Source organism: Carassius carassius, unplaced genomic scaffold (assembly GCF_963082965.1).
Source record: "Carassius carassius unplaced genomic scaffold, fCarCar2.1 SCAFFOLD_84, whole genome shotgun sequence".
Taxonomy (NCBI): domain Eukaryota; kingdom Metazoa; phylum Chordata; class Actinopteri; order Cypriniformes; family Cyprinidae; genus Carassius; species Carassius carassius.
The window spans coordinates 47,501-73,431 of record NW_026775170.1 but is presented as its reverse complement, the minus strand read 5'-3'; the positions used below and the strand labels follow the sequence as shown (position 1 = coordinate 73,431).

Here is a 25,931-nt window from a genome sequence, read left to right as displayed (position 1 = left end):
GGCCCGATTTCTTCTCGTGAGTGGTGTCCCCCGAGGGCAAACGATCACGCAGCCTGTGGACTGTGGCGTGTAGCCAATCAGAAAGCGAGGTGACGAGGCGGCGAGGAAGTACCGGGAAACAAAATCAAAACAGCCGGCGGCATGGCGCACCAGAAAGTCCGGTGGACGTCGGAGATGGAGGATTTTGTCTCCACTTCTTTGACCATCGCCTTTTCTTGTTTTTCTTATGGTTTTTTTTCTGTTACAAACAAAGCACAAACTATGGCCACTGCATCCTCTTCGTCCGCCATGATCGTTTACTCTGAAGTCACGTTTGATCTCGAGGGATTTTGCGAAATTTCCCGTCTGACCTGGGAATGCTCGGGAGTCAAATCGGTTCGTGTGTTATGTGTTGATTTTGCCGTGTGGCTGCACACCACACACTGTACGACCAAAACTGTTAGACCCGTGATTTTTTATCGCCGTGTGTGGGGTCTCTCAGGTTTGGAAAATCGGCCGAAAATTTTAAAATCGTCCCGTGTAAACCAGGCTTTAAATAAGACTAAAATCAATAACCGATTTACTAGACAATTTTTTACCGCTGGTATAGGAAACAAACTTAACCAAAATATATAAAACACAAATTCAACTTTAATCCAACACAACTGTGTCTTTATTTCAATTCAAAAGGTTTTATGCAGCAACAAACACTGTCATGATAATGTAAACAATAACTAGCTGCCAATTGACCATCAATAAAAGAAAAATAAAGTTAGGCCCAGGACCTTAAAGCTTACAGCTGAGCTGAACAATAAGTGCAAACATTTTTAAAGTAAATATTTAATAAGTTGGCAGCTAGGTGGATAAAAAAAGTAACAAGATTTTATAAGGTATACATTTGTCTAGAAATATTGTATGTTTTAAATACTACAATATTGCTAGATTAGTATGTATAATGATAGGATGTGAACATTCACGTTTCACATGACTAATCTAGAAATATTTGTGATATTGTCAACAAGTAGAACATTATAAAATACATGAAACATTAGTGTTAATCAAATGTATGTAGCATAATATTATGGAAGCATATGGGTAGCAATATTCAATTTGGGATATAATATGTAAAATGACAATGCAATATGTAAAATGACAATGCATTTCTGTATTTACATTTACATTTTCCAATACATTTGTGCAACGTTTGGTGCAAAATGAAAATGAAAATTAAATTACATAATTTTCATTTGCCATTTCATACACCAGTTTTAATATGTAAAATGAATACTAATTTTAACGCTTTATAAGTTGCAAAATTAAAATGAAAATGTATTACAGAAATGATTAGATATGTATAACATGTTCAAGCAAAAACTGTGGCAAAATGATCATTTAAATGCTATTTTTCTTAAATGCATTAACACTCACAGTCAAGACACGATTGCATTTTCATTCAGTGTCCCGCAATGAATGTAGCAAAATTCAATGTGCACATTGAAAATGCATTCCGAGCCGATCACGTGTCCCCCCCCCCCCCCCCCGCACCATGTCAATCACTGCGTGAACAAGGCGGGGCTTGCAGAAGGGCTGTGACGGTGGCTGATTTTTACCACCGCGGTAGTCATGGACCAACAACCGCCGGTGGCGCGGTGTTTGAAAAAAAAAAAAAAAATTATATATATATTAGTGTATATATGGGGTGTGTATATATATATATATATATATATATATATTATATATATATATGGGGTGGTGGTGGCGCAGTGGATAAGACACACGTCTTTGGTGTGAGAGACCCGGGTTCGAATCCACTGTGAGACACCAATGTGTCCCTGAGCAAGACACTTAACCCCTAGTTGCTCCAGAGGTGTGCGACCTCTGACATATATAGCAATTGTAAGTCGCTTTGGATAAAAGCGTCAGCTAAATGAATAAATGTAAATGTAGTGTCAAAATTTGCTCGTTAACCAAGGCGATAATTTTTTTCCAGTTTAACTTATTCAAATTATTTTACGTAGGGGCGGGGATGGCCACCCACTCACAACTGCTGCTTCTGTCACTTTTTCTCAAGACAAGTGAATTTATTCAGTCGCAGAATGACTGAACAGGAGACGTTTCAGACACGCGCTCCACTTCACTTTATTATCAGGTGCAAGTTAAGCGAGCGCGGACGGTCCTGTGCTCAAAGGCGGCGCGCGCTTCCTTTGTGCGTATCCTTTCATATCAAACTGTGAAATAAACTATGTGCAAGCAGTGTCGTGGTCAGTTAATTCATGGAATTACCAAAAAAGGTGATTAAAGCTGACTTAAACTGTGCATGCATGTGATATATTTTATATATATTATATACAGGATATATTTATATGCACGTCTAGAAATCAGCCCAGCACTGTCTCACTCCTCTAACACATCCTATTTAACTCGTCAGTTAGTGTTTATTTGAGCACTTCTGTCAGTGAACGCTGCCTGCAAAACACTAAAATAAATATCAAAGAAATAATGTTTATTTAGGCTACAAGAAAGTAGCCTAAATAAGAAAGTTAAATACACCCTGTCTAACCGACACGAGCGACGCAGCGCGACAAAATATTTTTAAATATTTAAAACTGTATTTTCCCGCGCTCAAATCTGCCAATCTAAAGGAAACGCTGTGTTTGAGGTAATTTGTTAATTACCATAGACTTAGAATTTGCAACTATTACAGTTATTACACTTATATACAAAACTTTGTATTATGTTTGTGACGTCACGTGCACTACCGCCGGTGGCAGTAGACAACCGCGGTAGCAACCGACCACCGCGGTGACGTGGTTGTCACGGCAACCGTCACAGCCCTAGCTTGCAGAAGGTCACAGACTCAAATTTCAAGAAGAGGATTCAAGTGAGAGAACATGGACAAGACAGTTAGTATTCATTTTACATATTAAAACTGGTGTATCAAATGGCAAATGAAAATTATGTATTTTCATTTTGCACCAAACGTTGCACAAATGTATTGGAAAATGTAAATGCAAATACAGAAATGCATTGTCATTTTACAAATTGCATCCCAAATTGAATATTGCTACCCATATGCTTCCATATAATATTACGTATTAGTATGGTGCTCTCATCTAACTGGAAGAAGGGGCTATTTCACAGTACTTTTCAGTTCGTAATATTTAATGCTACAACATCTATGCACTGCAGTCTTCCAATTTTGCTTATCTCAATAAACAAAAGAACATCGTTGTGAATTTACCTTTGAGAAAATGTCCGGGTGGCTCATCTGTAAATGTCTTTTCAAATTGGTTGTGTTCTTGCCACGGATGATCGCTCCGCATGCTTTACACTTAGTTTTGTTTTGTTCGTTGTCAAACGTGAAGTGAGCTGTGGACATTTTGTCGCTCTTTTAGACATCACCTCTTCGAATATGCTGTCTAGTGCTCGTTGGCATTTAAGGCAGGGCACTCTCCTGCACACGAACGCATTTAGAGTGTCTGTAATGAGCCGATTTCGTGTATGAGTAAAGAAGCCCTATGACTGCAACTACCATCATTTAAATTTTCATAAAATTCTGAAATTATCGTACATTACGGGATTTTTTTCATTATTGATCGTACATCGTACAGAGGTAAAAATTATCGTACAAATACGATAATTATCGTACGTCTGGCAACACTGTCTCATGCAGTCTCGCCTGTTCCGTTTGCCGGTTCTTTTGTTCATTCCTCGCATCTCTCCCGTCTGCTGATTGGATTTTCGTCACAGTCTATTTTCGTCTCATCCTTTATTCATTGACGATAATGTCAATCAATTTAGTCATAGTTTTAGTCTCCATCAGTGACTTCTCTTTTAGTTTTCGTTTCGTTTTCGTCCGCAAAAATATATTTGTGACGAAAATAATGACGAAAATATTTAGTCAACAAAATTAACACTGATTTTTTCATCTTAGCAGCATGATTGAAAAAAGCATCACAGATCTATGAGTAATGAGTGCAGCTGCTGTGTGTCCAGAGCCCCAGCTGTTCGACCGCTGACAGAGTCAGGTCTGTGCAGGTGTATTGACCATTGGCCATGCCAGGATTTCCTCAGCGCTGCTCCTTTTCTGTCTCTACTCTGAACGTCTCATCTAGTGTCACCTTGAACCCCAGTCAAACACCATGATGATCTGTACCACACAGAAAATACTCTATTGTAATGTGATTATTATTGTTTTTTATTTATTTTAACTATCTGAAAATAATTCCCTGGGTGCCGCAGCATAGGTAGCTGTCCACTGCTCCGGGTGTGTGTTCACGGTGTGTGTGTGTGTGTGTGTGCAGGGATGCTGCGGCGCTGGGATGACTCTCAGAAGTATCTGTCTGACAATCCTCACCTGGTCTGTGAGGAAACAGCTAATTATCTGGTCATCATGTGCATCGATCTGGAGGTGGAGGAGGTAACGCTGTGTGTCTGTGTGTGTGTGTGTGGTTCATTCGCTGTTCTCTGTGACTGACCCGTGTGTGTGTGTGTGTCAGAAACACGCTCTCATGGAGCAGGTGGCCCATCAGACCATCGTGATGCAGTTCATCCTGGAGCTCTCCAAGAGTCTGAAGGTGGATCCTCGCGGCTGCTTCCGTCAGTTCTTCGCCAAAATCAAGGTGTGTGTGTTTCTCACATCAAGTGTTATCGAAGGAGATTCTGATTAGAGCGACAGAAACATCCTGGTGTTGATGTCAGACAAGAGCACATCAGTCACATCAGTGTTGTGTCCAGACCGCAGACCAGCAGTATCAGGACGCCTTCAATGACGAGCTGGAGTCCTTCAAGGAGCGAGTGCGCGGTCGAGCCAAGATCCGCATCGAGAAAGCCTTGAAAGAGTACGAGGAGGAGGAGCGACAGAAGAGGCTGGGTCCCGGCGGACTGGACCCGGTGGAGGTGTACGAGACACTGCCCCCGGTGAGACACACACACACAGAGACACACACACACACACACACACACACACACACACACACACACACACACACAGAGACACACAGAGACACAGAGAGAGACACACACACACACAGAGAGACACACAGAGACACACACACACACACACACACACACACACACACACAGAGAGACACACACACACACACACACACACACACACACACGCATTCCTGTACATCTATCAAAGTGAGGTCCGAGTAATTTAACCTGCAAAGCGAGGACCACCATTTCTGCTGCAGTTAGAGATAAGTGTATACTATGTTTGAACACTAGGAGTGCTCATGATTCAAGTTTTCACCTCAGTCTCTTAAAAAAACAAAAGGAAAGAACCAGCATTTTACCAGCGGAGTGAGGACTTTTTCATGGGGGCGCTATTGAGTTCATTTCTGACTGAATTGTTTTAAACGACCTTTTATAAGCTTGTATTTGTTTTTTTTGTTTGTTTGTTTTAGTGTTGACAGCTCTAAGTCTTTATTCAACAGAACTAACTTCAGCTGAATAATGTCTTAGTTTCTTTACTGCTGCATTAAACCGATTTACACCATTGATCATTATTTTCCTGTAAAGCTGGTTTAAAAAAAAGTGCTAGAGAAAAAAAAAGGTAACTTGACAATTAATGCAAGTTTCAGATAGAGGTTCATAAACAGTCTACCCAAACATTTATGTTCAAATGTTCAATTTATTCTAATGAGATGAACCAAATTTTAGCAATAATATATATATATATATATATATATATATATATATATATATATATATATATATATATATATATATATATATATATATATATATATATAAAACTACCCAAAAGCTACAAACAAAACTGCAAGAGATGCCATCTCCAGTGACCAGCTCTACATTTATTTTGATTTAATCTCTAAACAGATGGTAATCTCAAAAATGCTGTATAAACTTAAAGGTAAACAGAACAACTGGACTGCAAGATGTTAAGCTTTTAAAACATTATTTTTCGTGAAGCAGATTTCCTTTTTAGAGTAACAATTGAGTTGTAAACGAAGTTCTTAACGTCTTTCCAAGATCTTTCCTTCAGGGACTTTTCCTCTTCTAGGCATTTCATGCAGTCCAGTTTTCCAGGAACCCTGCGCTCTGCCATGAACTTTCCTAGATGTTTGTTAACGGCCCTTCTCTCTTCTTCACTCCATGCTCTCTTCAGGATTATCCTGGTCGTCTCTACAAATGACAAAGACAATATAGTTCATGTACTTAAAAACAGAGACCAAACTGCTTTTGCTTGGCCACAGTCACAGAAAGTACCTACATGTAGAGCTACATGAGTCGGTCAACAAATAATTAAAACATCCTGCCGTTTCATAGCTTAAAATAAAGATTCAAAAATCCATGTCATGAGCCCATTAATATATAGATATATTACAAAGAGTAGCAGGATTCAGGGAAAGATGAGCCTCTACAGCATTTGTGTCTTGGTGTGGTTTTCTGCCAAAAAAATGAAATCAAACTGTAGAAGTAATGGAAAGAAGGCTAAAAGACAGAGAACATAAAATAGAAAGCAACTGATTTACTTTCATAACTGGACATTTAATTGTAAGGAAACAGCCCATATGTGCTGAATCACACAGTCACATCTCTACAGACATTTCATCTATAAATGTTTTTGGTAACACTTTAGAATAACGGTCCATTAGTTAATGTTAGTTAACAACTTTAGTTAACATGATCCAAGCAAGAACAACACAACACTACAACATTTATTTATCTTAGTTGATGTTCATTTAAACATTTACTAACGCATTATTCAGATCAAAAGTTGTGCTTGTTAACATTAGATAATGCACTGTGAATTAGCATGAACTAACTGTGAATAACTGGATTTACATTAACTAACATGAACAAACAATGAACAATATATTACTGTATTTATTCATCTTTGTTAATGTTAATGAATTAACTACCATTATTCTAAAGTGTTACCAATGTTTTTTTTGTTTTTTTTTACAGACTTTTTAAAGTTTTTAAAGAATCAACTGCATTGTGAACCGTGATTTCAGTATTGTATACTGAACCGAATCATGAGATCTGTAGTTACATTAAAATATTTGTCCTAATAATCATTAGATTTAGCAGTTATCAGAATAATTGTCAGTTGCAGTCCTATTGCTGAGGGATGAGCGCAGGTTTCTCATTTGTTTTTACTCTGTCCAGCTAATCTAAACCCTGTAGCTCTGGCCTGCTTACTGAGAGCTAAAGGACTCTCCAAATCATAAATGCTATTCATCTTATGTCTTTTAATAGTTACATTTTTAATCTCTTTAAATGATTAGCTTTAACTAATGTGTAAGCACTGGTCCTACTCGCTAAGATTAAACTTACCCTTTAGTTTCCCTCTCTTAGCCAGTTTTTCTGCTCTTTTCTTCATCATCTTCGGTGAGGGCCTCATGACCCGGCTCGCTCCCGGACTGTGATCTGCAACAGACAAGCTTTAGTTCCTGTTCCTGTAAGAGCTGACAGAGTTCCCAGCTGTAAGCAGCAAACCATGCTTGAACATTACACTACAGCTACAGGGGAGCTACATGGAAACATGCAACACATTGTGGCTTCAGCCCAAGAGTTTTACACTCCATGAAATAAAAACTAGAGAAAGATTAAATGATCAACTTCACTCTAACATATCCTTGATTAGTAAATGGCTGGTTCCATTAGGGTCCTATAACTAAAGGCAGGTTTAATTGAAATGATCATTTCGCCTTGATGAAAAACACTATTAACTCACCATCTACATCTGAACGTCCATCCTCACTGCATTTGGCAGGTGTTTTTTGAGGGGAAGAAAGGTCAGAACATCCATCTGGAAAACAAAAGGTGACATCTCATCTTCTGCAGTCAGTTAGGGTTAGGACAGACACTGAAAGTGTTTTAGGGGTGTAACGGTACGCAGAAATCCCGGTTCGGTACGTACCTCGGTTTTAAAGTCACAGTTCGGTTCATTTTCGGTACAGTAAGGGAAAGAAATGCAAACATTAAACTGCAGGTTGTTTATTACTATACACTTTTTTTAACAATTTGTTTACAACTATTTGTTTTTTAAATACTTTTTAAATAAAATGTATATAAAATAAAAAAAAGAATAAGAAATAAAATACTGCTCAAACCAATATCATATACAACCCGAATTCCGGAAAAGTTGGGACGTTTAAATTTTAATAAAATGAAAACTAAAGGAATTTCAAATCACAATATTTTCAAGCCAATATTTTATTCACAATAGAACATAGATAACGTAGCAAATGTTTAAACTGAGAAATTTTACACTTTTATCCACTTAATTAGCTCATTTAAAATTTAATGCCTGCTACAGGTCTCAAAAAAGTTGGCACGGGGGCAACAAATGGCTAAAAAAGCAAGCAGTTTTGAAAAGATTCAGCTGGGAGAACATCTAGTGATTAATTAAGTTAATTGATATCAGGTCTGTAACATGATTAGCTATAAAAGCTTTGTCTTAGAGAAGCAGAGTCTCTCAGAAGTAAAGATGGGCAGAGGCTCTCCAATCTGTGAAAGACTGCGTAAAAAAATTGTGGAAAACTTTAAAAACAATGTTCCTCAACGTCAAATTGCAAAGGCTTTGCAAATCTCATCATCTACAGTGCATAACATCATCAAAAGATTCAGAGAAACTGGAGAAATCTCTGTGCGTAAGGGACAAGGCCGGAGACCTTTATTGGATGCCCGTGGTCTTCGGGCTCTCAGACGACACTGCATCACTCATCGGCATGATTGTGTCAATGACATTACTAAATGGGCCCAGGAATACTTTCAGAAACCACTGTCGGTAAACACAATCCGCCGTGCCATCAGCAGATGCCAACTAAAGCTCTATCATGCAAAAAGGAAGCCATATGTGAACATGGTCCAGAAGCGCCGTCGTGTCCTGTGGCCCAAGGCTCATTTAAAATGGACTATTTCAAAGTGGAATAATGTTTTATGGTCAGACGAGTTCAAATTTGACATTCTTGTTGGAAATCACGGACGCCGTGTCCTCCGGGCTAAAGAGGAGGGAGACCTTCCAGCATGTTATCAGCGTTCAGTTCAAAAGCCAGCATCTCTGATGGTATGGGGGTGCATAAGTGCATACGGTATGGGTAGCTTGCATGTTTTGGAAGGCTCTGTGAATGCTGAAAGGTATATAAAGGTTTTAGAGCAACATATGCTTCCCTCCAAACAACGTCTATTTCAGGGAAGGCCTTGTTTATTTCAGCAGGACAATGCAAAACCACATACTGCAGCTATAACAACAGCATGGCTTCGTCGTAGAAGAGTCCGGGTGCTAACCTGGCCTGCCTGCAGTCCAGATCTTTCACCTATAGAGAACATTTGGCGCATCATTAAACGAAAAATACGTCAAAGACGACCACGAACTCTTCAGCAGCTGGAAATCTATATAAGGCAAGAATGGGACCAAATTCCAACAGCAAAACTCCAGCAACTCATAGCCTCAATGCCCAGACGTCTTCAAACTGTTTTGAAAAGAAAAGGAGATGCTACACCATGGTAAACATGCCCCGTCCCAACTATTTTGAGACCTGTAGCAGAAATCAAAATTGAAATGAGCTCATTTTGTGCATAAAATTGTAAACTTTCTCAGTTTAAACATTTGCTATGTTATCTATGTTCTATTGTGAATAAAATATTGGCTCATGTGATTTGAAAGTCTTTTAGTTTTCATTTTATTAAAATTTAAAAAACGTCCCAACTTTTCCGGAATTCGGGTTGTAATAAAATATAAATAAATAACTATGATTACAGTGCAGCATTACCAATCCCAGCTTGTAGGCCTGCTCATATTTAATATATATATATATATATATATAACTGTTCATGCTGCACTTTACACTTTGGAAAAGTTTCAGTTTTTAGACCTGCTCAGATTTCGTTATTGCGTTGGACCGATCTGAATTAAGAGCAACGGTCTGTTAAATGCCGACGGGAGCTGCGTTTTAATCACAATCGTTTTTTTCCTAGTTGTAGTGATGTTCACACTCGCGTGATGCCTTTTGAAAACCTTAGGCCGGTGACACACTGGCATATTGCACCTGTCAAACATAGTCTATTTTGCCGTCAATACTGTTGACGGTGTCCTTTATCAGTAGGCTTTATATTTATGCTCAACATGAAGTATAGATATTGTTGTAGTGAAGACAAGATCCTGGTCTGTCGGTGGTCTCCCTCTATGTCACCCACAGTAGCAGCAGCGCGCCATCGCCGCGTCAGGAACGATTCTGGTGTGTAAAGATACAGAAAACGCGAAGCAGCCGTCACGCAACTGACACGCAGCAGAAACGCCACGCTCACGCCACGCAGCCAGTGTGTCGCCGGCATTAGAATCAGCTGCAGGGCGGGATTTACGCTGAACGCGGAGACTTCCGCCACTTAATATGTTCGTTTGGAAACACGAAAATGTACCTATCATTCCGCACACAAAATATTGCATTCGGTACACACGTGCACCGTACCGAAAGCCCTGTACCGAAACAGTCCGGTACGAATACACGTACCGTTACACCCCTAATGACTATCTGTAAGAAGAAATAATACAGGCACCTTTTCAATGAGGAACCCTACAAACACACCATTACTTTTATTATTATCATTTAAAAAACCAAATTCTCAACTAAGGAGCAGTTCAAGGGTTAGTTCACACACAAATGAAAATTTGGTCATTAACTTCTCATCCTCATGTTGTTCCAAACCTGTAAGACTTTGTCAACTTTCTGGGTCTAGAAATTGTCAGCTGCGTAGCCGTCTATGGAGGAACAGAAAGTTCTCAGATTTCATTCAAAGGATCTTCAGTTGGGTTCCGAAGACAAACAATCATCAAATGAGGTTTGGAACAACATGAGGGTGAGTTGTCTAGAAGACGGTAACATACCGTTTCCTTTGCTTGTCTGTTTTCTTCTTTTGTTCCTCATGACCTGGCCCGCTCCCGGACTGTGATCTGAGACAGACAAGCATTAGTTCCTGTTACTTAGTGAATCAAAGGTATTTGTTGGAAGTTGGATCTTCACCGTCCATGTGTGCTGAAGTGCTGACAGTAAAATCTGACCAAAAGTCTTTAACTAATGAAAGGCTGAATTTCTGTAAATGGACTTTATGCACAATCACTTCAGGATTTTGTCTCCAGCAGCTCAATTACATTCTGTGTTGCGTGCCAGAAGCGGTTTTCACTATCGGTCTTTACTGTGGGGATATATCACAGGAGAAGACAAGCTTCTACACTTGGTTTACAAGAGCTTTACGAGGCAGTGAGCCGTCACTCTGAAGTGTAAAGAGTTTTGAATTACATCAGCTTTGTGGGTGAGTATTCTCATGCAATATCCAACCAGCATATCTATCCAAATCTCAGCTTCTGAAAGTTCATAGCTCTCTTTTCATTATTTGTATTGATCCATTTAGTTAAGACCTTTCCATATATTACTTTCCTGTTTCAGCTGATGTTTGTTGGTTATGACAGAATGTTCCTGACTGAGTAATGTGTCAGTTTCCATAAGAATCGTGTAACAAGGAGAGATCAGTGTGAGGGTGACAAGTTTCAGGTCAGTGAGGAAGGCAGAAGACAAATACTTTAAGAATAGGAAGAAAAAAAATAGCTGAAGTCTAAATTAAATGCTCATTTTATACTGATGATTTTGAGGATTCCTAAATCTTTACAAAGACGATTCAGTAAATAGCTTCACAAGAGCTAAAGTTTTAAAATGTAAGGATATAGTACTCATTACAGTATTGTGTATGTTTAATATATGTTCACATAGAATTTGAGTTCATAACTCCAGTCATAGATGTATTCAATTCTCTTCACAGGTTGTGTTAAAGGACACACTCCTGTAGCAGAAAGCACATCACTGGCAGCTTGACATCAGGAAGAGCAGAGCTGCCACAAACACACAACAATCCTCCGCTTGAGTCAGTCATCACATCCTTCTCAAATAAAACTTGATTAAGTAAGGTATCATGTAACAAATGCATAATGGACAATCTCATTTAAGTAATTATTTTATTAGCTTGGTTTAAAAATGATTAATGAAAGATTCTGCTGGATTCTGATTAGGCTCAAGATTACCATCGCTGCCACTTAATGTTTACAGCCTTGACTCATCCGGCTGCTTGCTTGTCTATAGTGAACACTGACTGCTACACAAGCAATTGTTTTACATTTACACAACAAGTTTGTAAAGGATGTTTAACACTATTAAAGATGTTTATATTTACATTACTGCAATGCAAGAAAGTGTTCTCATTGTGCTGTTCTGTTGTATTGTTGTAAATGGTTTGAGGGTAGCAAAAGGTACACTCACTACACTAGAAAACCTGCACTGTTTCCCTGAGGGAATAAATAAAGTCTTAAAGTCAACAAGTGCTGTCTCTAGTCTTTAATTCATGGTTCGTGCTTTTATTAAGGCAACTGGTGCTGAAATGGAGTAAATATTCCACTGCAATAATGTGGGTAAAGTACACACGACAAGACTTTAAAGGGCTAGTTCACCCAAAAATCTAAATTATTTCATTAATAACTCACCCTCATGTTGTTCCAAACCTGTGAGACCTCTGTTCATCTTCTGAACACAGTTTAAGATATTTTAGGTTTAGTCCGAGAGCTCTCAGTCCCTCCATTGAAGCTGTGTGTACGGTCTACTGTCCATGTCCAGAAAGGTAAGAAAAACATCATCAAAGTAGTCCATGTGACATCAGAGGGTCAGTTAGAATATTTTGAAGCATCGGAAATACATTTTGGTCCAAAAATAGCAAAAACTACGACTTTATTCAGCATTGTCTTCTCTTCCGTGTCTGTTGTGAGAGAGTTCAAAACAAAGCAGTTTGTGATATCTGGTTCACGAACGAATCATTCGATGTAACCGGATCTTTTTGAACCAGTTCACCAAATCGAACTGAATCGTTTTAAACGGTTCATGTCTCCAATACGCATTAATCCACAAATGACTTAAGCTGTTAACTTTTTTAATGTGGCTGACACTCCCTCTGAGTTCAAACAAACCAATATCCCGGAGTAATTCATTTACTCAAACAGTACACTGACTGAACTGCTGTGAAGAGAGAACTGAAGATGAACACTGAGCCGAGCCAGATAATGAACAACAGACACGGTAGAGAAGACAATGCTGAATAAAGTCGTAGTTTGTGCTATTTTTGGACCAAAATGTATTTTCGATGCTTCAACAAATTCTAACTGACCCTCTGATGTCACATGGACTACTTTGATGATGTTTTTCTTACCTTTCTGGACATGGACAGTAGACCGTACACACAGCTTCAATGGAGGGACTGAGAGCTCTCGGACTAAATCTAAAATATCTTAAACTGTGTTCTGAAGATGAACGGAGGTCTTACGGGTTTGGAACGACATGAGGGTGGGTTATTAATGACATGATTAGGATTTTTGGGTTAAGTATCCCTTTAAGGAAGCAATAACTACAAAGAGATTTGATATAGTCATATAAATGATTATCATTAAATTTAAACAGATTAATATTTAATTATTGTTTGCAATACATAGGGAAAGATTTCTGCTGCTAATGCACTTAGTTATAAACCAACGCTATGGTGGAACTGCAGTCGCTGGCTTACAGTCTAGCGGAAATAGAATTGTGCATAGAGTCTATTGGCATTCTGCACTGTGTAATGAGACTTGATGAAAAACACTATTAACTCACCATCTACATCTGAACGTCCATCCTCACTGCATTTGGCAGGTGTTTTTTGAGGGGAAGAAAGGTCAGAACATCCATCTGGAAAACAAAAGGTGACATCTCATCTTCTGCAGTCAGTTAGGGTTAGGACAGACACTGAAAACAATGACTATCTGTAAGAAGAGATGATACAGGCACCTTTTCAATGAGGAACCCTACAACCCTGTGCACAAAAAGTATTCTCGTCACTTCATAACATTAAGATTAAAGGGTTGGTTCACCCAAAAATGAAAATTACACCATAAATTACTCAGCCTGAAGTCATCCTAGGTGTATATGAGTTTTTTTTCCCTTTTCGACGAATCCAGTCGGAGTTATATTAAAAATTGTCTTTGCTCTTTCAAGCTGTTTCATGGCACTCAGCGGGTGTTGCATTGCTTCAGTCCAAAAGAAGTTAAATAAAAAGTGTCCATCCATTTAAAAAAAAAAAAAAAAAAAAAAAAGGGTCTCACATGGCTCCGGGGGATGAACAAAGGCCTTCTGTAGTGAATCGATGTGTTTTTGTAAGAAAAATATCCATATGAAAAACTTATGAATCACTTTAATCTAGCGTGCGCTCACTGTTGTACACAGAAGCAGCTCTGGGCGGATGATGTATGGAGGTCAGCGCTGCATATGAGCCGCTTAGAAGTGACACGCGCGGAACAGCAGCAGAGATCAAAACTAAACAATGGTCACTAATTGGAAGTACAAAATGTGGATCTGTAAAGAAGAATGTTGGAGGATTTCAATATAAAAGGAGACTGGTTTTCCTTTTCTAAAGTATGGAAACTTTACTTCCTTCACTCCTGTTAACAAACACTGGTATTCACGAGACTCATGGCGTAGCACTGACCTCCATACATCATCCGCCCAGAGCTGCTTCTGTGTACAACAGTGAGAGCATGCTAGATTAAAGTGATTCATACAAAAAATACTTATTAAATTAATTTGTACAAAAATGCATCTTTTTTTTTAAATGGATGGACACTTTTTATTTAACTTCTTTTGGACTGAAGCAATGCAACACCCGCTGAGTGCCATGAAACAGCTTGAAAGAGCAAAGACAATTTCTAATATAACTTCCAACTGGATTCGTCTGAAAGAAAGTCAGTCATATACACCTAGGATGACTTCAGGGTGAGTAATTTATGGGCTCATTTTCATTTTTGGGTAAACTAACCCTTTAAATGGTAAGACTTGTTTCTGTAATCAGGCTCTCAAAGTATATCAAAATTTGGATTTAGATTTATCAAGCCAATTTATCTGTTATTGGCTTCCAAATGTAAAGAATTAACGGTTATCAGTATCAGCCAAAATGTTCATATTTGTGCTACCCTAGATTTTATGAATACATAGTTCATTGTGGTGCTTTTGTTTTGAACTCCATTTTACTGGTAGGTGGTTTTAACAACACAAAGTTTAAATCTAAACTTTAAATCTTACCCTCATCGGCCTCTCTACTTCTCTTCGCTCGTCCTTTTTTTGTTTGTCTCTGTAAACCAGAAGCTGATGTGGGACTTTCACCTATAAAATCAAATATTATTGCTTGATTGCCCTAAAGTCATAAGTACATTCTTTTGATTAAAATAGCTATAAATGTACTGACAAAAATAAAGTCAATGGTGTTCTCTTAAAAATGAGTCTAGTAGCTAAAGCCAATACTTAAAATATATACAATAGAATTGCATTGGCGATAAAACATACATAACATACCGCACACTGATGGATGAAGCGTGTTAAGGTTCTTTCCTCGAAAGCTCTCAGTGCCTTGCTCCATTGCGAACAGAAGCTTACTTATCTTGGCAATTTGAAATGTTTTGTCAGTCTGTCTGTAAAAGTCCCGGTGTACTCTGATGTCATGACCCATGAACCGTGCAACTTGCTCCAGCTCTTGTTCACTAAGGTCCAAGAGTTGGCAGAGTGTGGCAACCTGTTTTCTTAATTTAGTTGACCTTAGGAGTTCAGGGTTTTCTGCTTTGCTTTCTTCTGCATATTTACGCAGACAGTCACATCCACGTATGTTTGTCATCACACCAGGTCTTGCAAAGAGATAGGGATTTTCAGCAGGTACACCAGCTTCTTCTCTCCTTTTGACCAACAAATCGATCGACTCTTTCATTCTCTCCGTCAAGAAAACTGGAACCTTCTTTCCTCTTTTCCCCCTGATTTCGATGCGGGTTAATATCTTGCTCAGCTCCTTTTCTAGTGGTGACAAGGTTTCATAGATGTCCTCATTAATGGCACTTGTGCTTGCTTTCTTGTAGATCTCAAGAGTCAAGCGTGATGCTTCCCCTTCCCTCCGCTTGTTGAAAATAATGACCTGTGCCAGAACAGTCTCGTTTAATGCCTTGTATGCTCTTAAACTCATTTGTGGAGTCAGTTCCTCTCTTGCTTTGTCTTCCACCAGCCTGAGATGGTCTCTCAGAGCAATCACATTTTTGGTGAGGGGGATGTCATCTTCTTTATTCCATTTGTTTTCTTGTATGGTTTGGTGAGTGGAGATAGAAACACTGTTCCTCCAGTTTTTTTTCCAAGAGTTCATAGAATTTTTTTGCTTTCTTCTCTGCCAGATCATCGTCATTCATAAGAGCCTGTCCAATCATGACCTCCACAGCCCCTTTAAGGCAGAATCCAATTTTGTCTGCTGTTGAAGGCTTTCCATATTCATTTTTGCCTGGACTGAACTGTGTAAGACGCTTGGCAATATTGACAACGAGCTGAAATCTGGATGGTACACACAAATCTTCTAGAGCGTTGACAGTCTTGTCCATATCTTTAGCAACTAACATGAACCGGCCAAGCTCCCGCATTCTTTGAGCAATGTACTGGTGCCTCGACTTCACGCGGCCATGTTTTGCATATAACGATTCACCATACTTGCAAATCAGAGAATCCCTTCTGATGTGAAATGACACATCGTCCTGTCGCATGTTGTTGATGATCGACTGACATCCATCGGAGGAGGCTGATATTGGAAGCAGGCATGCAGCACGACTCTGTACTCTCCCTCGTGTACTTTTTGTCTCACTTTTCACGCATGACTTCTTGGTTTTGCATGAGGACTGATGTCTCCACAGGTCCTTTTTCCTGAACATACCGAAACAATATGGGCAAGGCAAGTAATCCTTTACAGAAGCTTTTTCAGAGGGCTGCTTCCATGTAACTATTTGTCCTCTGCCTTTCTCCAGAACTTCTGCATTATGTTTAAAGTCTCCTTTATTGCGCAGCTGTTCCAGAAGTGTCTTTCTTTCTTTCGATCTTAATGGAAAGCTGAAGGCATATGCCACATCTTTGACTTCTATATGCTTTCTCTCCAAATGCCTTGAAATCTTTGAGTGTGCCTGGCTACAATAAAGGCAATAATGTTTTTTGTCCCATGCTCATTTACGGTCTTCCCTTTTAGTACACGTTTTTAGAGTCACAGCTGATTTGTCTTTATTTGCTTTGGTTTTCTTGTGGTGTTTCTTGTGTCTTTTCACATAAGTTATGGGTTTGTTTTGTTCTTTAATGGTGCATTTACCTCTTATCTGATCTTCATCACTCAGACTTCTGTCTGGTCCTTCAAGTTCCTCTTCACTGGACAGACTCTTATATGATGCATCTTTGACTGGACTCAAATCTTCACTGCATGATGATGCAATCTTGGAATCTGGATTGTAATCTGGATCTAATCCAGAACAGCTGGATACTTCAGATTCAAAGGAATCACTCTGTGGCTCCTCATCTTCCATATCTTTTGACTGCAAGTAAAAAACAGTTTAACTTTATAGAGACAGTTTACCATAACTAATATACAATAATTTTGAAGATGGACTATATGAATTACTGATACTAAATGATGTCAACTGTAAATGTGTATTATAACAGTACATTGCCAAATTGACAAAAGGGTTAGCAGGCATATGACTTTTGTTTCTTTCGCTAAAATATTTCAGTTGCAAAATTGCAAAGTCTGTAAAACGAAACTGCAGTCTAAAGGAATAGTTTTAATGAACTGTGAAATAAAATACTTGAGGTCAGGAATTGGATACTTGTTATACACTTCAAATTTTGATTCCTCTTATTGATTCCTTTGTCTGCATTTTAATGTGAATTTAAATAATTCTTGTACAAAAAGACTGTGCTGCGCACAGATCCAAAGCCACTTCTCAAACTGTATGTTGTGCAATACTGAACTGAGTTCTCTAAACTAACCCCAAACCATTGCTTGACATTTATATTAGTTACAACCCTCTACGGACACCTTGGAAATTGAATCGCCATTGGCTAGTAAATATTTTAGTTTACTCACCAGACTGATTGAGATATATATATATATATTTAACATCAGTCAGTCAAGCTTTATAATAATCAAGTATTATTTAATATAACTTAAGTAATTAGAAGTAAATTTGATAACCATGTTTGAATGCATATTAGTCATTTTAACTGAACATTTTAACTTGAGAGGTGGTTTTTTTCTGTCATTCAATGTTTCTGACAAAAAAAAAATTGGGAAAAAACTAACGAAAACCCTTATAGGATAAAAATGATGCGAATTCTAATAAGAAGAACTATTAAACACACTAAGGATTAATGAGCTGCTGGATTCATGAATATTAATCAGGTTTTGTTCGTTCGCTTGAACTGATTTGCTGAAATCAAAACAGGGATGATAATAGCTGAGCGCCAGCCAATGGGATTGCCATTCGCGCAATAACTCCACCCACTACCGGAAAACCCGGCTGTTCTCAAAAGCTGAAGACTTCCATAGGAACGCCGTTATTTTGACAGGAAAATACAACAAATAATATTGTTTAAATGTAGCGAGTTAATTCATTCACTCTCTCTCTTTCTCTCAGTTTCTGTGTGTGAGAGAAAGCGACAGCGATTTGTGCACCTTCACACCAGAGTTTACAGTACAACAAACACAGGTGTGATGCACATCCATTGAGGTGAACTGAGAAATATCACAGATCACTTGAAGGAGAGAGAAACTCTGAAGCCCTCAGTCAGAGTGTTTGCGAGTGAAAATATACCTGTGCTAAACTTAGCCTCCAACTCACACTGCCGAGTTAAATCTGACAATTGATTAGCCATTGGCTAATATTAGACATCATTTAGTCACCAGAATGAAGATTTAGTCGCATATGTGAGTGATTTACTCGCAATGTAGAGGGTTGAGTTAGGCTTGTTGTTTTGTGGTATTTTTGTTAAAACCATAGGCAGAAGTTTTTTTGTGTAAGTTGATTTTTGTTTGAGCTGTAACAAATTGTTTTGCAAAAAGACTTTAAATAAAATAAAAAATTAGAATGATATCCAAGATGTTTTTTTGGAATCACTAAAATTCTAAAATACCCAACCATGCTGAACGATCTCATTTACTGCCTTGTATGCTCTTAAACATTCAAAATGTTTTTGATCTGCCTGCATTGACACCATTGTATACAAACTGAACTGAGCTGGACGATGACATCACAGTTTTCTTCAGAACTACTGTATAGAGAAGTGACCTAAAATAATAACCAATTATTTTTTACAACAGAATGAATCAATACTGAACTTAAGATGGACAATGACACTTTTCTTCCTCTATCACTGTAAAGCTGCTTTGACACAATCTGTATTGTAAAAAGCACTATATAAATAAAGGTGACATGACGTGACTAGAGTTAAACTCATTTGCTGCGTCAGTTCCTCTCTTGCTTCATCTTAGGGCTGGACGATAGAACCTAAAATCAAAATCTCGATTAATTGAACATTTTACCTCATTACCATTAAATTAACTTTTTTTTTTTTCCTCGCATATCACTAACAAGGTTTGTGCTGTAAATATGCTCAACTTTTAAAAGTGGGATATTTTTTTCAAATGAAAGGGTGCATTTCTTACATTTGTCATTTTAAAATAATTGAAGGAACCCGCTCACTTTCAGCAGCTTTTTGGTCTTTGGGTCGTACAATTTCTTACAGATTTCTGCTTGTTGTAAATCAGATACAGATAAATTAGCACAGTATCAGTAAGCATACATTTATCTAAATGTATTAATAAGAGAGCGATTGCGTGTGAATTAGTCATACTGTCTCTCTATTAATTGCGAAGCTGTGGGTTGTTGTTACTTCAAGCTACTTTAGTGATAAATCACAGGACAGCACTGACAATGAGTTTCTGCGCTCCTGAATGTTTCTCTGTGCACGCGATCTTCACGTGATGCCTCGGTCTAAAACTGCACATAATATTGAGAAAGTTTAGTGAAGACGCAAGCAAAAGTGATCTAGTTTCAGGGCTCGCACACAGTCAGAGACATGATGTGGCTCAACTCTCTGTAACAGAAAACAGCTCACGAGCATTGAAGTGAGGTGTTTTACATTGTAAACGGGACACAAGCCAAAGTGATCTGGCTTCAGGGCTTGTGTGCTGGCTGTATGTCTGTGCATAATAACAGTGATTAACTTACATGTACAATAAACTGTAAAACATGTAAAACAAAAAAAACTGCCCTAACAATACTGAACATCCAGATCATATAAACAAAGATAACTGCTCCTGAATCTTTCCTTGGGCCTGCAAACGGCAGTTTATGTGACAGGATGGAGTCATGTGACTTCTAGGTTTCTATATTAAGTTCACAAACATCTTACATTAAAACTCACCACAAATTTGTTATTAACAACTACTCAAAAAGTTTGTGTAAATGCACATACCTGTTTTGTCCCTCCACCCATCGCTTCCTGGACACCAAAGAAAAATACATATTTTAGTTTAAATGAAATAATTCCAATCAAAGGCTACATACATTTTAATTAGTAAGTTATACAGCACTAGCAGACAGTTAGCATTCAGTTATTTATATCAAAGACCTTAAGTATAGTAATATACTACATTAAAAATCACATCCATGCTTAGCCTGTTCTGTACAACTGACAATGTATCATTTGGTCACAGAGAAGCTGATACAAAGATACAAAGGCCCTTCAGTGACTTGTCAGTTATTACTGCAGTTCAAGTTCACTCATCCTTAGTAATTATGCAATTCATTACTTTTCTACTCGATTTTAATTTGTTCTTAAAACTTACTGTAGTTCTAGTTATTTCTTTGCTGGCAAATAATATGTACAAGCAGCGCGATCTCTAACACCCCCCCTCCCCCATCACTAACCTTCACGAGGCCTGAGATCATAAACTCATACCTGTGCTCTAAACCCCTCACCCCTCCCCCCACCAGCGCGATCTCTAACACCCCCCCTCCCCATCACTAACCTTCACGAGGCCTGAGATCATAAACTCATACCTGTGCTCTAAACCCCTCACCCCTCCCCCCACCAGCGCGATCTCTAACACCCCCCCTCCCCATCACTAACCTTCACGAGGCCTGAGATCATAAACTCATACCTGTGCTCTAAACCCCTCACCCCACCCACTCACCAGCGCGATCTCTAACACCCCCCCTCCCCCATCACTAACCTTCACGAGGCCTGAGATCATAAACTCATACCTGTGCTCTAAACCCCTCACCCCACCCACTCACCAGCGCGATCTCTAACACCCCCCCTCCCCCATCACTAACCTTCACGAGGCCTGAGATCATAAACTCATACCTGTGCTCTAAACCCCTCACCCCTCCCCCCACCAGCGCGATCTCTAACACCCCCCCTCCCCATCACTAACCTTCACGAGGCCTGAGATCATAAACTCATACCTGTGCTCTAAACCCCTCACCCCTCCCCCCACCAGCGCGATCTCTAACACCCCCCCTCCCCCATCACTAACCTTCACGAGGCCTGAGATCATAAACTCATACCTGTGCTCTAAACCCCTCACCCCTCCCCCCACCAACGCGATCTCTAACACCCCCCCTCCCCCATCACTAACCTTCACGAGGCCTGAGATCATAAACTCATACCTGTGCTCTAAACCCCTCACCCCACCCACTCACCAAAGTTCTGAAGAAAATCAATGCCAGGGATCATAAAATCATACCTGTGAGGTAAAAGTGTGTGATTATATATATATATATGCTCTATTCGGCTCCCCACCAGATCGATCTCTACCAACCCCCACCCTCATCCCAATCATAAAAAGTCCCCCCCGAAAATTAAAAAAATGCTAGAGACCTTAAAGATGATAAAGTGTTACCTGCACTGTAAAGGCTGCGCATCGATTATGATGAGCTCTCAGTCGCTCCAGTCTTCTCTTGAAGCGCTCCAGGACACTGCTCCGCTCACTCATCTTGAACACAATCACGCGCTGGGTGCAGCTGGAGGTCAGGGGGCGGGGCCATCAATTAAGAACGATACTTTTGAGCGCTGAGGGCTGCTCAGAGATGTTGCTGTTGTCGTTTTTTATTTATTGATTTATAAGGCAGCTCAAAGGGTATCATGATATTCCCCAATATATATTTTTTAATATTAATAATTAAATAATTAATTTAATTAAATATGAACAATATTAAATTGATATTTATTACTGCAGTTATCTGTAAATGAATGAACATACTACAATTCATATCTTAAAAGTACAATAACAATGCACCTACATTTCATTGTATGTACTTCAGTATAGCACAATTCAGAATAAGGAAATTGTTGGAATTATATTTTTTGATGCATTAATGAAAATCCTTTTTCAAGTGTGGATTGTAAAGGTGTAGCTCATTTGAATTATGCTTTATTGATATACTATTACTTTCTGCAACTAATGTATATATTATGTAAATATCACATATGAAAGGGCCAAATATTTGTATCCATGGTAGTACACTTACCATGAATAAAACATGTGTCCAAGGTGAGGATAGAAAGGTTCATTACATACACTCACTGAGTTACTAGTATTTAGGCTTATATAAAACCAGCAGAAATACAAAGTAATATGGATGTACACTTAGCCGTTACAACTATTGTGTATCCCTGCCAGCACCGAGTCTCAAACTCACAACCCTTGGACTGCGAGTCCGAATCTCTAACCATTAGGCCACGACTTCCCCTTCCCCTTTAAACTGCTATATATTAGTTTCAGATAAAAATGTTCAGCGTGCCAGAAAAGGGGGTTTAGTTAATCCAATTACAGCAGTATTTAAAATAAAAATGTCATCATGTACCATGTATTTAGGCCGCACATAATAAATTACAAATGGACAAAAGGACTAACCCTAACACTAAACCCTAAACCCTAATTTGACTTGGTTCATTAAAGTGTGTGTGAGTGTAAGGCACAGAGGCCTATGTGAGCGATTCACCTCCACTGTCTCACACAAACTCAGATCCACTGGCACAACTTTACTCAAATTACTCTAGTAAACCCTGCACAATAGTATTGCTCTTCACAACATAAAGATAATTGATCTTTAATATGGTTATCCTTTCACTTGACTACGTTATCAAACAGCCAATGTGTTCACAATTTCAGTCTGCCTTCTAAAAATCAGCTTCCTCAGAAACGCATTGAACATCATAGACGTCAGTGGAGAAAGGTGTATAGTTCATCATAACATCATAATATACATCAATAACATAATTCATCTGCTATATTGCTAAAAGTACACAACTGTTTTATATCAACAGAACAATATCCTGGGATAACCTCACTTATCTGAGACTCTCACTTCAGAGCGCTCATAGTTAAGTTAATGATATGAAAACACCAGTGATTTCAGACTGTCTTTAGATCACTGCAGTTTTATTAAGGAGAAAATACTCAGCAATGGTGTTGTCTTATGAATTTGCACATGGTTTGTTTAAAACACCACATAGACATATAAACAAGATTAAAAACGTGATTTTCCCCAGACTTTAAGAGTGAGTCAGGTAACAGAGACATGTCTAAATGCTGATCAGCTAGCTGTTGCTGCGCTGTGCTCACACAGGCTTGAGGAGGCATGTTCATGAACAAAGACACTCACAGTGAAGTTAATGAAGTGGGCTTCTAATTTAGAAGTCTGTTTAGATGTCTGTTTAAAATCAGAGTTGTTAAGACATTGATAATGTCAATCCTTGTTAATAAATTATACCTTTTTGAAAATTTACTATGCATTTACTGTAGTAATATTGTAATAAGTAGTAACCATGACTATAGTAAACACAACTATACTAATCATATTTATCTATTAAGCAGAAACCAAGGTTTTACAATTAACCAATGTTTTACTACATCATTACTGTAGTATCCAGTATAACTTGGTTTTAGTTGTAGTAACCATGAAATATTGTATATTGTATGCGCAAGCATACTTGGGAATAAAGCTCTTTCTGATTCTAATATTATATAAATAATATCCATGGTTAACTCTTATAGTTTTTTATGTGGTTTATATGTAATAATTTTTAAAGGGCAATCAAAGAAAATGCTTAATATGTTTTTGCAGAACATTGCAATGTCACTTCATAGACAATACATTTTTGTAAAATTTAGTCATAATTATCAAATAAAAAGTATTCTGTGAGGTCACCTTTGACATTTGACCACAAATTCTAATCTTTTCATCCTTGAGTCCAATTGGACATTGGTCTAAATTAAATAAAATTCCCTCTAGGTATTCCTGATATACTACATTCACAAAATGGGAAGAATGTGAGCAATGCTTCCCACACATAGACTTTACTGGGGTGGGCGCCTCGTATATTAACGGCCGCCCAAGTATATGGAGAAACATTTTTGATTTTATTATTGTATTTTTATAATGAAACCATCTGCGATCGATTAACTAGTGTTATATCTCCCCTCGTTCTGTGTGCGCGAGAACGGTTTCTCCCGCTGCACGCACGCGCGGATATTACAAAGACAAAGACAGCGCACGCGCGCTTCAGTCGCTAATTAAAACAGATGTGCGCGAAATGTAAAATGTATTTACGGAGCACGTGTGCGAATAAAGCAAAATCCCCCCGGGTGAGTTTTCTTAAATGTACTGTCATGAAAATCTTCAATACATGAAATGGGTTTTATGTCTTAATGATAATTTTAAGTCGTCTTATATTTTGGGGATGGAAAAACATAAATCGTGATACAGCCTATAGATTATTTAACGTCAGAATGATTTAATTAATGATTTAATGTGCTTCAGACTGCGTCAAAGTGATTCTCAATCAATTAATAGTGCACATTTATGCCAAACGATTGCTTATGAACCCGAGTTGATGAATTATGACAATGTCTACTTTATGACCTTTATATAATATGTTTTAGTCAGTTGCAAGAATGCATATTTTGTCTGACATCTGAAGGATCAGTCCGCATTAGTATATACATTTCAAAATAAGAGTCCTGGGAAATTTCGGGCTTGTTTATGATTTAAAAGTGAAAGGTAAGTTGTTGTTGGAGAATTATTGGCATTTTGGTTATACAATTAATTGTATTTAATTTAATTTCCATTTGATTCATAGTAAACTATTGTAGTTTCTGGGTGGGACGCTTCTCCACAGGAAGAAAAGACTAAGAACAGTATTTTACATATATTATTCAATATATATATTTTACTAGTATCAGTAAAATCTGAGTCCCATTCACTGAAAGAGGCACTATATGACAAAGTAAGGAGAACTCTACCATTTAAATGCTGTAGTTTTGAATTATTTACAATGCATATAATAATGCATAATATTAGTATGTAATTAAATAGTAGCCTATGTAATTAAAATGAATTTCAATAAATTAAAATGTTGTTAAAAATTAGACTTTTTTTTTTTGTCACATGTAGTAGACCATTTTTGTGCTGTGGGTAATAGGAGGATTTTCCACCTGGCTACCACCATAAGTATATTGCACACCTTTGGGAAGGAGGGTGAGGTTATAGTGACCTTGACCTTTGATCTCCAAATTCTGTTCAGTTCATCCTTGAGCCCAAGTGAACATTTTTGACAATTTTGAAGATATTCCCTGAAGGCGTTCCTGAGATATTGCACTGACTATATACAGGCGCAGTAACATATATAAAAAAATTAGGGGGCGATAGAGAGAACATAAAAATGGGCGCAGTAACATATTTAAGGAATAGGGGGCGATAGAGAGAATATAAAAAAAATAGGGGGCCATAGAGAAAACATAAAAAAAAATAGGGGGCGATAGAGAGCAAAAAGTGTGTGTATGCAGGAGACATACACACACTTTTTTTTCTCATTTTACTATCCATCCGAGGACCTCTCTGAAACGTTGAGAGAAGCCTTTAAATAGCCAATGGAGGCCATTACAGTGAAAACAAAGTGAGGACCGGCCTAAATGTCCTCACTTTGCAAAAAGGTCCTCACTCCAAAGGTTAAAAACTCACGCTGGTCCTCACAAAGATAGCCATGCAAACACACACA

General features: G+C 38.3%; 2 protein-coding genes across 2 annotated transcripts in view; one reads left to right on the top strand and one right to left on the bottom strand.

Moving 5' to 3' along the window:
* Window positions 1–25,931, top strand: part of LOC132137503 (hsp90 co-chaperone Cdc37-like) — a 40,994-nt gene that overhangs the window by 11,602 nt on the left and 3,461 nt on the right. The window contains exons 4-6 of the mRNA XM_059547535.1: window positions 4,284–4,399; window positions 4,479–4,601; window positions 4,717–4,899. Of these exons, the coding sequence (XP_059403518.1) occupies window positions 4,284–4,399; window positions 4,479–4,601; window positions 4,717–4,899 (422 nt within the window). The remainder of the gene's footprint in view (window positions 1–4,283; window positions 4,400–4,478; window positions 4,602–4,716; window positions 4,900–25,931) is intronic.
* Window positions 14,954–16,233, bottom strand: LOC132137505 (uncharacterized). Its single transcript, XM_059547539.1, has 2 exons — window positions 15,372–16,233; window positions 14,954–15,182 (listed from the first exon to the last, which is right to left on the bottom strand). Exons 1-2 carry the CDS (start codon window positions 16,231–16,233, stop codon window positions 15,091–15,093), a joined length of 954 nt encoding a protein of 317 aa, XP_059403522.1. The 3' UTR covers window positions 14,954–15,090.